At 42.0% G+C, this 19,579-nt stretch overlaps 1 protein-coding gene across 1 annotated transcript in view; it reads right to left on the bottom strand.

Moving 5' to 3' along the window:
- Nucleotides 1–414: 414 nt before the first annotated feature.
- LOC110517647 (protocadherin-9) overlaps nt 415–19,579 on the bottom strand; it is a 588,581-nt gene continuing 569,416 nt past the window's right edge. The window contains exon 5 of the mRNA XM_090228743.1: nt 415–1,341. Coding sequence (XP_090084869.1) covers nt 971–1,341 — 371 coding nt within the window. The 3' untranslated portion in view covers nt 415–970. The remainder of the gene's footprint in view (nt 1,342–19,579) is intronic.

The following is a 19,579-nucleotide window of genomic DNA, read 5'->3' as shown; positions in this document are numbered from 1 at the left end:
ATGTGATGTCATAAGGGGAGTTCTAGATCCATGCGATGTCATAAGGGGAGTTCTAGATCCATGTGATGTCATAAGGGGAGTTCTAGATCCATGTGATGTCATAAGGGGAGTTCTAGATCCATGGCAGTATTACATCAACTGGGTTAGTATCACACGTCCTATTTACAAAACACACAGACTATTGACAGACTAGACAAGTGTTCACTAACAGTGTTATCAATCAGAACGACGCACGCCTTCCTATACTGGAATTGTGTTTGTGTGTGTGTGTGGGGGGGGGGCTAATTACGTCCCAAATCGCACCCTATTCCCCTATGTAGTGCACTACTTTTGACCAAAGCCTTAGGACCTTGGTTAAAAGTAGTGCACTAAATAGGTAATAGGGTACCATTTTCGGCGTAGCCTGTAACTCCGTTTTTCTTTGATTGTGTAGATTAATATAGTCTCAAACAAACTCAATAACAACCACGTCACAATATTGGAATATATTGGTCAGACATAATATTGTTGATCATTTTTTATATTTTTCTGTTGAGTATATGAATTCCTGTTTAAGGTATTCTTCCGTTTTTTTCCCCCAGGTGGCCTGGATCGTGTTCTTCCTGTTTCCCAGGTGGATTCGACCGCCCTTTTTTCCCAGCCATCAGAGTGTGATGAGGAAATGTTTATGTTTATGGGGGCGGGGCTTCGTCCATCAAAAGGGAATCCCAAAAGACGTTCTCTTGCGCCGTCTATCCATCCAACGCCAAAAAAGTTGAATTGTAGAGTACACTGCATCAGTACTGGTCTAGTGGCCTACGTAGCACATGTAACTATCACATAGCAAAAGCATCGACTTAAATCAAATAGTACGAACAAGAAAGAAAAAAAAGATAGAAAAAAAAAACTCTTGAAACTTGCGTCATCTGTCGTGTTCAGATTATCCAATCGCAGCCCTGTTTAGATTGGCTGCCTCCAATCAGAGCTCCTTTTATAGCTGGTGTTCCTTCGAAGAGTCTGGGCCAGTGGTAGGCTGGTAGGATTTCAAACTAGCCAATGGGATGTCAGCCATGTGGCCACTGCTGCTGAAGTGTCCCTCCCCGCTGCCAAATTGCTTCTTGTCACAAAACTGGTCCCGCCCACTATCGGTCTTCCAGGTCCGGGTCAACGTAGTATGGCCGTTGAGCAGTTTCTCTTTGGCCCACTCTTTCTGGGTGGCGAAGTTGGACACTGGAGACTTGGGCTGGCTGTAGGAGCCGAGGGTAGGGGGCATCCAGCAGTTGTCAGAGTGGCCAAGCACCAAACACTCCTGGGTACACATCTCTGTAGCTTCCACTAGGCCTCTGGGTCCCAGGGGGCCATCTAGAGAGACACAGAGAGAAGAAGAACAGGACACTCAATGTTAGTGTTACGTTTCTGTAGCTCCGCCCACGCCTCTCTCTCCAGGACCAGAACAACCAGAACATTACTACTACAGAGACATAACAAGGTAATACTGATAGTACTATAGAGATATAACAAGGTAATACTGTTAGTACTACAGAGATATAACAAGGTAATGCTGATAGTACTACAGAGATATAACAAGGTAATACTGTTAGTACTACAGAGACATAACAAGGTAATACTGTTACTACTACAGAGACATAACAAGGTAATACTGTTACTACTACAGAGACATAACAAGGTAATACTGTTAGTACTACAGAGATATAACAAGGTAATACTGTTACTACTACAGAGACATAACAAGGTAATACTGTTAGTACTACAGAGATATAACAAGGGAATACTGTTACTACTACAGAGACATAACAAGGTAATACCACTGTTACTACTACAGAGGCATAACAAGGTAATACTGATAGTACTACAGATATATATAACAAGGTAATACTGTTACTACTACAGAGACATAACAAGGTAATACTGTTAGTACTACAGAGATATAACAAGGTAATACTGTTACTACTACAGAGACATAACAAGGTAATACTGTTAGTACTACAGAGATAACAAGGTAATACTGTTACTACTACAGAGACATAACAAGGTAATACCACTGTTACTACTACAGAGGCATAACAAGGTAATACTGATAGTACTACAGATATATAACAAGGTAATACTGTTACTACTACAGAGACATAACAAGGTAATACTGTTAGTACTACAGAGATATAACAAGGTAATACTGTTACTACTACAGAGACATAACAAGGTAATACTGTTAGTACTACAGAGATATAACAAGGTAATACTGTTACTACTACAGAGACATAACAAGGTTATACTGTTACCACTACAGAGACATAACAAGTTAATACTGATAGTACTATAGAGATATAAAAAGGTAATACTGTTACTCCTACAGAGATATAACACGATAATACTGATACTACTACAGAGATATAACAATAAAATACTGATAGTACTACAGATATATATAACAATGTAATACTGATAGTACTATAGAGATATAACAAGGTAATACTGTTAGTACTACAGAGACATAACAAGCTAATACTGATAGTACTAAAGAGATATAACAAGGTAATACTGATAGTACTAAAGAGATATAACAGGGTAATACTGTTAGTACTACAGAGATATAACAAGGTACTACTGTTAGTGCTATAGAGATATAACAAGGTAATACTGATAGTACTACAGATACATAACAAGGTAATACTGATAGTACTACATAGACATAACAAGGTAATACTGATAGTACTACAGAGATATAACAAGGTAATACTGTTAGTACTATAGAGATATAACAGGGTAATACTGATAGTACTACAGAGATATAACAAGGTAATAATGTTAGTACTACAGAGATATAACAAGATAATACTGATAGTACTACAGAGATATAACAAGATAATACTGTTAGTACTATAGAGATATAACAAGATAATACTGATAGTACTACAGATACATAACAAGGTAATACTGATAGTACTATACAGGTGCTATACAGTGACCGTAACTAATGACAGAATTAATTTAACAGTTATATATTAGTCTTGTAAACAAAGTTGAATATTTAATATTGTGTCATTGTAGAACTACTACAACCTTCTCCATCTGTCACATTATTTCTGTCCTTCAGGCTCGGGAGACATCCCTCTTGAAATCTGAAACGCATTCTAATCCACTCAACTCATAAAAACGCTTTTAGATCAAATCAACATTTTTAGCTCCCGCAAAACCTAATTGTGTAAAACGCGGCAAGACACCATTAGCGCTAGTTGTTGCCGACCTCATATATAATTCATACCCGAGGCCTTGTGAGCAAGTGTTAATTTATGTTCTGCACAAACAAAGAGCAGCTTCTGAAGACCGGGCACATTGCTTATTAATTAACTAGCAAAAATACTTGTTATAAAGTCAATATTTAAAAGGTTGTGAACTGTTCCTTAAGTCAGTTTAGCTTCAAATTTCACGTTGAGAAGGTGGGAGAAACGTCAAGTGGAACAAAGCAAAAGGAGGTAACAATGCAGGGTTTTGCTCAACAGGCTTCTCCTGGGATAAGAAATATGTGAGGTGGACAGAATATTAAACTGTTTCTTCACTGAAACTCTACCACAACAGACATATGTGAAATGGATAGAAAATCACCTGTTTCTACACGGAAACTCTACCACAACAGACATATGTGAAATGGATAGAAAATCAACTGTTTCTTCATTGAAACTCTACCACAACAGACATATGTGAAATGGATAGAAAATCACCTGTTTCTACACGGAAACTCTACCACGACAGACATATGTGAAATGGATAGAAAATCAACTGTTTCTTCATTCAAACTACCACAACAGACATATGTGAAATGGATAGAAAATCACCTGTTTCTTCACTGAAACTCTACCACAACAGACACATGTGAAATGGATAGAAAATCACCTGTTTCTACACTGAAACTCTACCACAACAGACATATGTGAAATGGATAGAAAATAAACTGTTTCTTCATTGAAACTCTACCACAACAGACATATGTGAAATGGATAGAAAATCACCTGTTTCAACACTGAAACTCTACCACAACAGACATATGTGAAATGGATAGAAAATCACCTGTTTCTACACTGAAACTCTACCACAACAGACATATGTGAAATGGATAGAAAATAAACTGTTTCTTCATTGAAACTCTACCACAACAGACATATGTGAAATGGATAGAAAATCACCTGTTTCAACACTGAAACTCTACCACAACAGACATATGTGAAATGGATAGAAAATCACCTGTTTCTACACTGAAACTCTACCACAACAGACATATGTGAAATGGATAGAAAATCACATGTTTCTTCATTGAAACTCTACCACAACAGACATATGTGAAATGGATAGAAAATTAACTGTTTCTTCACTGAAACTCTACCACAACAGACATATGTGAAATGGATAGAAAATTAACTGTTTCTTCACTGAAACTCTACCACAACAGACACATGTGAAATGGATAGAAAATCACCTGTTTCTCCACTGAAACTCTACCACAACAGACACATGTGAAATGGATAGAAAATCACCTGTTTCTCCACTGAAACTCTACCACAACAGACATATGTGAAATGGATAGAAAATCACCTGTTTCTTCACTGAAACTCTACCACAACAGACATATGTGAAATGGATAGAAAATCACCTGTTTCTTCACTGAAACTCTACCACAACAGACATATGTGAAATGGACAGAAAAATCACCTATTTCTACACTCAATTTCTACCACAACAACCACTACCAAAAAAACCCCCAACAACGACAGAACAGAATATATCATTCCCTTTGAAATACTAAAATGTTAAAGATCATTCGAAATTCTGCCAATAGAAATGACGGTACTTTTGGAAGCCAAAATAAAAAGCTGAAATATGCATATGTCATGTTTTTTTTTTAAAAGAAGCCTTTTCAGCCTTAAATGGAAAACATTTTCTAAATGCCATGTCTGGCATCAGTACAGAAGGTATTGTCTTCACTTAGTTCAGAATCATCCTTGAGACAGATGCCACACGACTTGGCAGGAGGACGGAAATGAATAAATGATCTTCCTGGGACAGAGATAGACTAAATGATTTCACTAGCTTTGGTTGGACAGAGCAGGAACATAGAGGAGTGTAACAAACTAGTATCTTCAACATCTTGATATCTCCGTTATCCTTTAAAAGATGGTAAATGTACCTTCTGCCTCATATGGTTCGCTATTCCCTATATGGTGCGCCCTGGTCTAAAGTAGTGCACTACATAGGGAATAGGGTTCTTTAGGGCCCTGGTCTAAAGTAGTGCACTATATAGGGAATAGGGTTCCATAGGGCCCTGGTCAAAAGTAGTGCACTATATAGGGAATAGGGTTCCATAGGGCCCTGGTCAAAAGTAGTGCACTATATAGGGAATAGGGTTCCATAGGGTTCTGGTCAAAAGTAGTGCACTATATAGGGAATAGGGTTCCATAGGGCTCTGGTCAAAAGTAGTGCACTATATAGGGAATAGGGTGCCATTCGGGACTCAGACATTATTTACGAAGGGTTGGGTAAATCCCTTCAACCTTATTGTCACGTTGGTATGAATAATTCGGGAGACAGGCGCAGGAATGCGTAATAGTTTTTTTGTTTTATTCAGCCCAAATTACAGCGTGCCGTGTAAAGGCAAAGGGGACGAAGACCAAACAAACACCTAACACAAAAACACAGGGTTGAAACCCAGACAAAAAGAGCGAAGAGTACCTCGAATAAATAACACTAGCGCACAATGATTATCAAACGGGACGAGACCCCGTAATCGTCTGCGCAATCCACAAGGGCACGAAAGCCCAAATACAACAAGGCAAATGTACTCACAAGACCAACGGACAGTGTAACACTAATCGACAGCCCGAGTCTGAAACAAAGGGCACATTTATACAAATGCAATCAGTGGGAACGGGGACCAGGTGTGCGCAATGACACAGTTCCGGACTGATCCGCGACACTTATTAGCTACCAAAGATACACAGTTGCTGGCGACAACAGAAAATGCTCTAGGTAATATCTTCAATTATTTTCGAGATGACACAAGAATATGCACCAAAGGTCTGCATTCAAACCTCATTCAACCTCATTGTCAATGTTCTGTTTAGGGGCTACCAGAGAGTTCCATGTAGTCATGTTACCTGGGCTACCAGAGAGTTCCATGTAGTCATGTTACCTGGGCTACCAGAGAGTTCCATGTAGTCATGTTACCTGGGCTCCATCACTTATTTCAGGAACTACAGCCTAAAAACCACCTAGCCAAAATGTTCCAGACCTTCACTCTTCCCTCCTTTCTACTGCACTGTACATTAAGTTGTAATGTTCATCATCAGTTTCCTTGGATTTCTAGCTCTGTTTCATCACACATACCTTGTATAATCCTCCTAATAGATGACCCCTTTGATGGTCCCAGAGCCCACTGGTCCATGGAGCCCCAACCCTCAGCACAGACACTCCATCCATCCATCAGTCCAGACACGTCATCCATTCCTCAGTCCAGACACATCATCCATTCCTCAGTCCAGACACTCCATCCGTCCCTCAGTCCAGACAGGTGACTGTCCCTCAGTCCAGACAGGTGATCTATCCATCAGTCCAGACACTTCATCCATCCCTCAGTCCAGACACTCCATCCATCCCTCAGTCCAGACACTCCATCCATCCCTCAGTCCAGACACTCCATCCATCCCTCAGTCCAGACACATCATCCATTCTTCAGTCCAGACACATCATCCATCCCTCAGTCCAGACACATCATCCATTCCTCAGTCCAGACACATCATCCATCCCTCAGTCCAGACACATCATCCATCCCTCAGTCCAGACAGGGGATCTGTCCATCAGTCCAGACAGGTGATCTGTCCCTCAGTCCAGACAGGTGATCTGTCCCTCAGTCCAGACAGGTGATCTGTCCCTCAGTCCAGACACATCATCCATCCCTCAGTCCAGACAGGTGATCTGTCCCTCAGTCCAGACAGGTGATCTGTCCCTCAGTCCAGACACATCATCCATCCCTCAGTCCAGACACATCATCCATCCCTCAGTCCAGACACATCATCCATCCCTCAGTCCAGACAGGTGATCTGTCCATCAGTCCAGACAGGTGATCTGTCCCTCAGTCCAGACAGGTGATCTGTCCCTCAGTCCAGACAGGTGATCTGTCCCTCAGTCCAGACACATCATCCATCCCTCAGTCCATACACATCATCCATCCCTCAGTCCATACACATCATCCATCCCTCAGTCCAGACAGGTGATCTGTCCATCAGTCCAGACAGGTGATCTGTCCCTCAGTCCAGACAGGTGATCTGTCCCTCAGTCCAGACAGGTGATCTGTCCCTCAGTCCAGACAGATGATCCAGTGACAGCCATCCATGTCCACTGAACTACAGCCCAATCAACCACTACAGCCCAATCAACCACTACAGCCCAATCAACCACTACAGCCCAATCAACCCACACACAGAGTGTTTAAAGACACGTGTGGTTGTGTTGTTTTACATGTACATGTTTGAGTCTGTGTGAATGTATTAATGGTTATTGATCATATATCAGAAGAGACAATGATGATGTCTAACATTCAATACAAATGTGTGCTGTGTCTTTAATGACCAAAGCCTAAAGGAGGAATCCGAAGGCGTGGAAGAAAGACAAAGTAATTCCACTGTCTAAAAATTATAAAGCACCTTTTGCTGGCTCTTTAACGGCCTCCCAATCAGTTTGCTGCCTGTTTTTAGTAAACACATGGCGAAAATGTCGTTTGAACAAATAACCTGCTCTTTATCAGAGATCAAGTTAACTGCTGACTTTCAGTATGTATATTGAGAAGGGCACTCAATTTGTACTGCACTTAGATGACTGATGATTGGTTTTAAAAAAAAATGGATAATAAAAAAGATGATAGGTGGAGCTGCATTGTTATATTTCAGAATGAATGTTATTGATAATACATTGTTAATGATGAACTCACTTGCTGTGGCTTTACATCACCTGGCATCACATGGTTGGAGAAATATTTAACCAATAGAACCCGGAGAATGTTTGTCAATGGAAGCTTCTCTAACATCAGGTATGTACAGTGCGGTGTCCCTCAGGGCAGTTGCCTTGGGCCACTACTCTTTTCTATTTTTTTTTTTACAAATGATTTGCCACTCACTATGCTTCCAAGTTCCTATAGTACCAGGTAACTGACACGTGACAGCCAATGGACATTTTCCTTCAAATGTCCACCTCCTTGACAACACTCAGCTTAGCTGTTTGAGTTGTCATTTAACCAGTTTAACCAGTTGCATCTCTAGGGGCGCTATTTCATTTTTGGATAAAAAACGTTCCCGTTTTAAGCGCGATATTTTGTCACGAAAAGATGCTCGACTATGCATATTCTTGACAGTTTTGGAAAGAAAACACTCTGAAGTTTCAGAATCTGCAAAGATTTTGTCTGTAAGTGCCCCAGAACTCATTCTACAGGCGAAACCAAGATGAGACGTTAAACAGGAAATGAGCAGAATTTCTGAAGCTCTGTTTTCTAATGTCTCCTTATATGGCTGTGAATGCGACAGGAATAAGCTTAGACCTTCTGCCGTTTCCCCAAGATTTCGGCAGCATTGTGACGTATTTGTAGGCATATCATTGGAAGATTGGCCATAAGAGACTACATTTTCCAGGGGTCCGCCCGGTGTCCTTTGTCTAAATTTGTGCGTAATCTTCAGGTGCGGGCATTTTCTCCTGGGATTCAGGAGAGAAAGCACACTTCCACGAACGATATATCATCGAAGAGATATGTGAAAAACACCTTGAGGATTGATTCTAAACAACGTTTGCCATGTTTTCAGTCGATATTATGGAGTTAATTTGGAAAAAAGTTCGCGTTTTGAGGACTGAATTTTCGGGTTTTTTTGGTAGCCAAATGTGATGTACAAAACGGAGCTATTTCTAATACACAAAGAATCTTTTTGGAAAAACTGAGCATCTGCTATCTAACTGAGAGTCTCCTCATTGAAAACATCTGAAGTTCTTCAAAGGTAAATGATTTTATTTGAAGGCTTTTATGTTTTTGTTGAAATGTTGCGTGCTGGATGCTAACGCTAATGCTAATGCTAAATGCTAACGCTAGCTAGCTACTTTTACACAAATGATTGTTTTCCTATGGTTGAGAAGCATATTTTGAAAATCTGAGATGACAGTGTTGTTTACAAAAGGCTAAGCTTGAGAGATGGCATATTTATTTCATTTCATTTGCGATTTTCATGAATAGTTAACATTGTGTTATGCTAATGAGCTTGCTGATAGATTTACACAATCCTGGATACAGGGGTTTTTTCATAGCTAAACGTGACGCAGAAAACGGAGCGATTTGTCCTAAACAAATAATCTTTCAGGAAAAACTGAACATTTGCTATCTGAGAGTCTCCTCATTGAAAACATCTGAAGTTCTTCAAAGGTAAATTATTTTATTTGAATGCTTTTCTGTTTTTTTGTGTAAATGTTGCCAGCTGAATGCTAATGCTAAATGCTACGCGAAATGCTACGTTAGCCATCAATACTGTTACACAAATGCTTGTTTTGCAATGGTTGAGAAGCATATTTTGAAAATCTGAGATGACAGTGTTGTTAACAAAAGGCTAAGCTTGAGAGCTAGCATATTTATTTCATTTCATTTGCGATTTTCATGAATAGTTAACGTTGCGTTATGGTAATGAGCTTGAGTCTGTATTCACGATCCCGGATCCGGGATGGGGAGATCAAAAAGGTTAATAGTGTATGCTATCATCAGTCACCCTTCAGAGACACATATAACCACTAGTTAAACAAATAACAGTACATTTACAAAGCCTGCCATCCATGCTGCTCTTTCCATCAAACCTCATAGGACTGGCAATAATCAACGTTAATTGAATCCATCCCACTCCCTCCTCTTCTTCTTCTCTCACTCCTCTTCTTCTCTCCCTCCTCTTCTTCACTAGCCCCCTCTTCTTCTATAGCCTCCTCTTCTCTCCCTCCTATTTTCTCCCGTCATCTCTAGCCTCCTCTAGCTACTCAGCCAAATTTGACTACTGTCTTTTATCAAAAAGGATACAAAAACGGTCTGTGAGACATCGGCGGGGAAGAATGGAAGGAAGGAAGGCAGAAGCAGCTGTGGAACCCTCCAGGGTCATTCATGCCGAGGACAGCGTGAATTGATGTCGTTGTGCCAGCCTTTTGTGTCTTTAATAACAACATGTCGCCTTGCTCCATCAACGTTCTGGGAGCCCTTGGCTTTAAATGTAGTGATTCCAGACCCTTTAAACCATCCAAAATCATTTTCCATGTCCAGATTGTTATGGGGCCATAGAAAGGACTGAAATAAGATGACGCGAGTCACAATGGGAGTCACTCATCTCCCCTCCTCTTCTCTCCTCTGTTCTCCTCTTGTCTCCCCCTTCCCCTCCTCTCTCCTCCCTTCCCTTTCCCCCCCTTCCCCTACTCTCTCCTCCCTCCCCTCTCCTCCCCCTCCCCTTCCCTCCTGTCTCTCCTTTTCCTCCACTCTCCCCTCTCCTCCACTCCATGTAGGGTAGCAGTCCGTCCCAATAACTCTAGATAATGAGCTCGTGAGGAGCCTGGCAGAGCGACACATTATCATGGTGACATGAGGAATAGCAGGAGGGGTAGGAAGAGGAGAGGGGACGGGGGGACGGGGGGAGATTAGAGAGGGTGACAGGAAGATTAATTTCCCAAAATGAGATTGGAGAGAGAGGAAGACAGGAGCGAGCTGAGGAGTGAGTGAAGTAAATGGCAGACTGGGAATGGGAGTGGTTTTGGAAGTGGGAGTGGAAATGGGAATAGGAATAGGAATGGTAGTGGGAGTGGGAGTGGGAATGAGAGTGGTAGTGGGAGTGGTAATGGGAGTGGTAGTGGGAGTGGGAATGGTAGTGGGAACGGGAGTGAGTGGGATTGATAGTGGGAATGGGAATGGGAGTGGGAGCGGGAATGGGAGTGTGCATGGTAGTGGGAGTGGTAGTGGTAGTGAGAGTGGGAGTGGGAATGGAAATTGGAATGGGAGTGGGAATGATAGTGGGAATGAGAGTGGGAGTGGGAATGGGAGTGTGCATGGTAGTGGAAGTGGGAATGGAAGTGGGAATGGGAATAGGGATGGGAATGAGAATATGGATGGAAGTGGAGTGGGAGTGGGAATGGAAGTGTGCATGGTAGTGGGAGTGGGAATGTATGTGGGAATGGGAATAGGGATGGGAATGGGAATAGGGATGGGAATGGGAATAGGAGTGGGAATTGAGTGGGAATGATAGTGTGCATGGTAGTGGAAGTGGGAATGGGAGTGGGAATGGGAATAGGGATGGGAATGAGACTATGGATGGGAATAGGGATGGAAGTGGAGTGTGAGCGGGAATGGGAGTGGGCGTGGGAATGGGAATGGGCGTGGGAATAGGAGTGGAATGGGAGTGGGAATGGTAGTGTGCATGGTAGTGGGAGGTGGAATGGGAAAGGGAATAGAGACGGAAGTGGAGTGGGAGTGGGAATGGGATTGGAAATGATAGTGTGCATGGTAGTGGAAGTGGGAATGGGAATAGGGATGGGAATGGGAATAGGGATGGAAGTGGAGTGGGAATTGGAATGGGAATGGGAGTGGGAATGGAAGTGTGTGTGTAAATGGGAATAAGGATGTGAATGGGAATAGGGATGGAAATGGGAGTGGAAGTGTGTGTGTAAATGGGAATAAGGATGGGAATGGGAATAGGGATGGAAGTGGGAGTGGGATTTTTATCATATATTGATGTTTCATGTATAGATACTATCTTTGATAATAAGGATAATACCATTTATCCTTATATTCGGTACCATCTTACATCACGTTAGCGTGTACTAGCTATGTTCATGGCACGACTGGCTACTTCGTTGGTAAGTGGACTAGCGTACACAACAGGAAAATGTAGCCTGACAATAAAGAAATCAGAGAAATGGTATCTAGCAAAATGTTTTGTAACGTCAGTTGAGCTGACTTAAAAAAAATCAAAATCACGCTACAGATTGAAGGATACACTTCCTGCTTTTACTTCCTGTTTCGCTCCGATTGGGTACACCCTCAATGGCCGCCAGTCCACCCATTATGCCATTATTGACTTGAACGGAGAGGACAAATCATTAGATTGTATATCTATGAATGTACTACGCCACTACACAGATATAAGACCAACTTAATGGTACCTTTCTTCTTTTAAATACAAGTCTGTTACCACAGCAACTGTTTCCTCACCAAACAGCCATCATTTTCTGTTTCCTTACGATGTTTCCTAAATGACACCCTATTCACTAGTAGTTGTATACTATAGGGCTCTGGTCCAAAGTAGTGCACTATGTAGGGAATGTGGTTCTATAGGGCTCTGGTCTAAAGTAGTGCACTATATAGGGAATAGGGTTATATAGGGCTCTGGTCTAAAGTAGTGCACTACGTAGGGAATAGGGTTCTATAGGGCTCTGGTCCGAAGTAGTGCACTACGTAGGGAATAGGGTGCCATTTGAGCGTCAAGACGGAGCCTCTCAGTTTCGTCCGTTAATCAGATGTAAATTGAGCGTTTCTATTCCTCCGATGTAATAGCCTCTCCATTACCATGTAGATTGGAGGAGAGTCACACGGGAGAGCCAATCAGATTCTCCACAGGTCCACGGGACAATTTTCACTCTTCATCTCACCAGCTATAGCGACCTGCTGTCAAGGTGCTTGGCACCCAAAACAAGGCCTGATTGAGTCATCCCCTGTGTCCCAAAAAACTGCAACCCCCTAGATCCATCCTTATGGGCCTCTGGTTCTAAGCAGTGCACTATATAGGGAAATAGACTGCAATTTGTGACAAAGCCAGGGTGTGACTGAGACATCACATCCGAGGAACACCTGTCATCTGGTCTCCATTGTCTGTGTCAAACTACACCCTTTCCCCCATTTAGTGCACTACATTAGACCAGGACCCATAGGGTAGTAGTGGACTATATAGGGTCCCATTGAGGATACATGTTGGATGTAGGCCTGATTTAGACAAGGACATATCAAACAGAAGGGAACCATATTGTCAACAGTATACATGGAACAGGTTCCCATTGAGGATACATGTTGGATGTAGGTCTGATTTAGGCAAGGCCAGGCCAAGTGAATCATATAGTCTCAGACTCTGAGCCTTAACGAAGTAGAGGTACTGAAGCCTCTCTATAACGTCCAGGACAGTCAAATGAACGAACAGATGTAGGATCTTAATTCGATCAGCCTTGTCGTTGCAAAAAAAACAAACTTTGAAGTTTATTCGAGGTTTAAAAAGGCGTCTAAAGTTTGTAATTTACACTTTAAATTATCAGAATTGATTTTCCCCTTATTAAACCAACAATGTATCCACCACTTCTAAAATGTCAATATATTATAATCCAAACTATAATTTGTGTTTCCTGTTGCAGCAGGATGATTTTCTAGGTGTGAGAAACTGACACTGCATATGAATATCGTAAACAAACCCAGAAGTGAAACTGAACTCTCTGTAGCAGAGTGAGGACAAAACGAATCTAGGGCAACAGTCCACAGTCGGACTGGTACAGGAACAACGCCAGTCCATCAGAGAGGATTTACTATACGTATCGGTATGTATTGGTATGTATTGGTACGTATTGGTATGTATTGGTACGTATCGGTATGTATCGGTATGTATCGGTATGTATCTTTATGTATTGGTACGTATCGGTATGTATCGGTAATGTATCGGTATGTATCGGTATGTATCGGTATGTATTAGTATGTATTGGTATGTATGGTATGTATTGGTATGTATTGGTATGTATTGGTATGTATTGGTATGTATCGGTATGTATCGGTATGTATCGGTATGTATGGTATGTATTGGTATGTATTGGTATGTATTGGTATGTATTGGTATGTATCGGTATGTATCGGTATGTATCGGTATGTATCGGTATGTATCGGTATGTATTGGTATGTATTGGTATGTATGGTATGTATTGGTATGTATTGGTATGTATTGGTATGTATTGGTACGTATTGGTACGTAATGGTATGTATTGGTACGTATCAGTATGTATCGGTATGTATCGGTATGTATCGGTATGTATCGGTATGTATCTTTATGTATTGGTACGTATCGGTATGTATCGGTATGTATCGGTATGTATCGGTATGTATCGGTATGTATCGGTATGTATCGGTATGTATTGGTATGTATTGGTATGTATGGTATGTATTGGTATGTATTGGTATGTATTGGTATGTATTGGTACGTATCGGTACGTATTGGTACGTATCGGTATGTATTGGTACGTATTGGTGTGTATTGGTGTGTATTGGACACACAGATACACACACACACACACACACACACACAGAGATACACATGTAACAGTACTCGTCTTGCGTTGTGTACAATCAGTCATCGACACGGAACTCCAACATGTAGCACCAGTCATGTAGCTTTATTCTGATAAGAACGACACAAAATTGCACGTCATGCAATGCACGTCTCACCATCCAACTCTGCACTCACGCACGCTGATTTGGTGCTTGTTCACTGGGACGATTCTAACTGGAACATCCCCCTTCGTAAGCAAGCTACGCAAACCAGCCAATAAGATACCATGTTGAGTAGGTGAAGGCAAAACAAACTCAAACCAAAAACCCATTGGCTTAACAATAAAGTGGCAAGTGGTATCACCAATATAACCCTGTTACACTCCCCCCTACTGAATTCCACTTGCCAAGAAATTGGTATGTATTGGTATGTATCGGTATGTATCGGTATGTATTGGTATGTATCGGTATGTATCGGTATGTATTGGTATGTATCGGTATGTATCGGTATGTATTGGTATGTATCGGTATGTATCGGTATGTATCGGTATGTATCGGTATGTATTGGTATGTATCGGTATGTATCGGTATGTATCGGTATGTATCGGTATGTATCGGTATGTATCGGTATGTATTGGTATGTATTGGTATGTATGGTATGTATTGGTATGTATTGGTATGTATTGGTATGTATTGGTACGTATCGGTACGTATTGGTACGTATCGGTATGTATTGGTACGTATTGGTGTGTATTGGTGTGTATTGGAGGGCTGCTGTCTGTCTAGAACCAGTCTGTCTTTAACCATCGTACGGGCAGTCTCCCATTGACCTCCATTCACAATGATGAGTACACACACACACACATGCACACAGATACACACACACACACACACACACGCACACACAGATACACACACACACACACAAACACATATACACACCCACACACACACACACACACACACACACACACACACACACACACACACGCACACACAGATACACACACACACACACACACACACACACACACACACACACACACACACACACACACACACACACACACACACAGAGATACACATGTAACAGTACTCGTCTTGCGTTGTGTACAATCAGTCATCGACACGGAACTCCAACATGTAGCACCAGTCATGTAGCTTTATTCTGATAAGAACGACACAAAATTGCACGTCATGCAATGCACGTCTCACCATCCAACTCTGCACTCACGCACGCTGATTTGGTGCTTGTTCACTGGGACGATTCTAACTGGAACATCCCCCCTCGTAAGAAAGCTACGCAAACCAGCCAATAAGATGCCATGTTGAGTAGGTGAAGGCAAAACAAACTCAAACCAAAAACCCATTGGCTTAACAATAAAGTGGCAAGTGGAATCACCAATATAACCCTGTTACACACACAAACACACACACACACACACACACACAGATACACACACACACACACACACACACACGCACACACAGATACACACACACACACACACAAACACAGATACACACACACACACAGATACACACACATGCACGCAGCTACACACACACACACGCAGATACACACACACACACACACACGTACACAGTCACCGATTGACCTCCTGTCTCTCCGATGTCACCAACCAAAGGCTGTTGTGTCAAGATGCTGGTGCCAGAGGGAGGAGAGATCTACATTATAAATACACACTATACTGGGGGGGGGGGGAGATCTACATTATAAATACACACTATACTGGGGGGGGGGGAGATCTACATTATAAATACACACTATACTGGGGGGGGGGGGAGATCTACAATATAAATACACACTATACTGGGGGGGAGATCTACATTATAAATACACACTATACTGGGGGGGGGGGATCTACATTATAAATACACACTATACTGGGGGGGAGATCTACATTATAAATACACACTATACTGGGGGGGGGGGGGGGGATCTACATTATAAATACACACTATACTGGGGGGAGATCTACATTATAAATACACACTATACTGGGGGGGGGAGATCTACATTATAAATACACACTATACTGGGGGGGGGAGACCTACAATATAAATACACACTATACTGGGGGGGAGATCTACATTATAAATACACACTATACTGGGGGGGGGGGATCTACATTATAAATACACACTATACTGGGGGGGGGAGATCTACAATATAAATACACACTATACTGGGGGGGAGATCTACATTATAAATACACACTATACTGGGGGGGGGGGATCTACATTATAAATACACACTATACTGGGGGGGGAGATCTACATTATAAATACACACTATACTGGGGGGGGGGGGAGATCTACATTATAAATACACACTATACTGGGGGGGGGGGGATCTACATTATAAATACACACTATACTGGGGGGGGGAGGTCTACATTATAAATACACACTATACTGGGGGGGGGAGATCTACATTATAAATACACACTATACTGGGGGGGGGAGGTCTACATTATAAATACACACTATACTGGGGGGGGGGGAGATCTACATTATAAATACACACTATACTGGGGGGGGGATCTACATTATAAATACACACTATACTGGGGGGGAGATCTACATTATAAATACACACTATACTGGGGGGGAGAGATCTACATTATAAATACACACTATACTGGGGGGGGAGATCTACATTATAAATACACACTATACTGGGGGAGGGATCTACATTATAAATACACACTATACTGGGGGGGGGGAGATCTACATTATAAATACACACTATACTGGGGGGGGGGGGATCTACATTATAAATACACACTATACTGGGGGGGGGGGGAGATCTACATTATAAATACACACTATACTGGGGGGGGGAGATCTACATTATAAATACACACTATACTGGGGGGGGAGATCTACATTATAAATACACACTATACTGGGGGAGGGATCTACATTATAAATACACACTATACTGGGGGGGGGGAGATCTACATTATAAATACACACTATACTGGGGGGGGGGAGATCTACATTATAAATACACACTATACTGGGGGGGGGGGGAGATCTACATTATAAATACACACTATACTGGGGGGGGGAGATCTACATTATAAATACACACTATACTGGGGGGGGGGGATCTACATTATAAATACACACTATACTGGGGGGGAGATCTACATTATAAATACACACTATACTGGGGGGGGGAGATCTACATTATAAATACACACTATACTGGGGGGGGGGGATCTACATTATAAATACACACTATACTGGGGGGGGGGGGGGGGATCTACATTATAAATACACACTATACTGGGGGGGGGAGATCTACATTATAAATACACACTATACTGGGGGGGAGATCTACATTATAAATACACACTATACTGGGGGGGGGGATCTACATTATAAATACACACTATACTGGGGGGGAGATCTACATTATAAATACACACTATACTGGGGGGGGGGATCTACATTATAAATATACACTATACTGGGGGGGAGATCTACATTATAAATACACACTATACTGGGGGGGGGGATCTACATTATAAATACACACTATACTGGGGGGGAGATCTACATTATAAATACACACTATACTGGGGGGGGGGATCTACATTATAAATACACACTATACTGGGGGGGGAGATCTACATTATAAATACATACTATACTGGGGGGGAGATCTACATTATAAATACACACTATACTGGGGGGGGGGGGATCTACATTATAAATACACACTATACTGGGGGGGGGGAGATCTACATTATAAATACACACTATACTGGGGGGGAGATCTACATTATAAATACACACTATACTGGGGGGGAGATCTACATTATAAATACACACTATACTGGGGGGGGGGGGGAGATCTACATTATAAATACACACTATACTGGGGGGGAGATCTACATTATAAATACACACTATACTGGGGGGGGGGGGGGAGATCTACATTATAAATACACACTATACTGGGGGGGAGATCTACATTATAAATACACACTATACTGGGGGGGGGAGATCTACATTATAAATACACACTATACTGGGGGGGGGATCTACATTATAAATACACACTATACTGGGGGGGGGGATCTACATTATAAATACACACTATACTGGGGGGGGGGGGATCTACATTATAAATACACACTATACTGGGGGGGGGGGGATCTACATTATAAATACACACTATACTGGGGGGGGAGATCTACATTATAAATACACACTATACTGGGGGGGGGGGGATCTACATTATAAATACACACTATACTGGGGGGGGGGGGATCTACATTATAAATACACACTATACTGGGGGGGGGGGGATCTACATTATAAATACACACTATACTGGGGGGGGAGATCTACATTATAAATACACACTATACTGGGGGGGGGGGGATCTACATTATAAATACACACTATACTGGGGGGGGAGATCTACATTATAAATACACACTATACTGGGGGGGGGGGGATCTACATTATAAATACACACTATACTGGGGGGGGGGGGATCTACATTATAAATACACACTATACTGGGGGGGGGAGATCTACATTATAAATACACACTATACTGGGGGGGGAGATCTACATTATAAATACACACTATACTGGGGGGGGGGGGATCTACATTATAAATACACACTATACTGGGGGGGAGATCTACATTATAAATACACACTATACTGGGGGGGGGGGGATCTACATTATAAATACACACTATACTGGGGGGGGGGGATCTACATTATAAATACACACTATACTGGGGGGGGGGGGGATCTACATTATAAATACACACTATACTGGGGGGGAGATCTACAATATAAATACACACTATACTGGGGGGGAGATCTACATTATAAATACACACTATACTGGGGGGGGGAGATCTACATTATAAATACACACTATACTGGGGGGGGGAGATCTACATTATAAATACACACTATACTGGGGGGGGGGGATCTACATTATAAATACACACTATACTGGGGGGGAGATCTACATTATAAATACACACTATACTGGGGGGGGGGATCTACATTATAAATACACACTATACTGGGGGGGAGATCTACATTATAAATACACACTATACTGGGGGGGGGAGATCTACATTATAAATACACACTATACTGGGGGGGGGAGATCTACATTATAAATACACACTATACTGGGGGGGGGGGGGGGAGATCTACATTATAAATACACACT

This window comes from Oncorhynchus mykiss, unplaced genomic scaffold, assembly GCF_057628025.1.
Source record: "Oncorhynchus mykiss isolate SJ-2025 unplaced genomic scaffold, ASM5762802v1 scaffold98, whole genome shotgun sequence".
Lineage (NCBI taxonomy): Eukaryota > Metazoa > Chordata > Actinopteri > Salmoniformes > Salmonidae > Oncorhynchus > Oncorhynchus mykiss.
The sequence above is the reverse complement of the archived record's forward strand: the minus strand, read 5'-3'. Positions and strand labels throughout refer to the sequence as shown.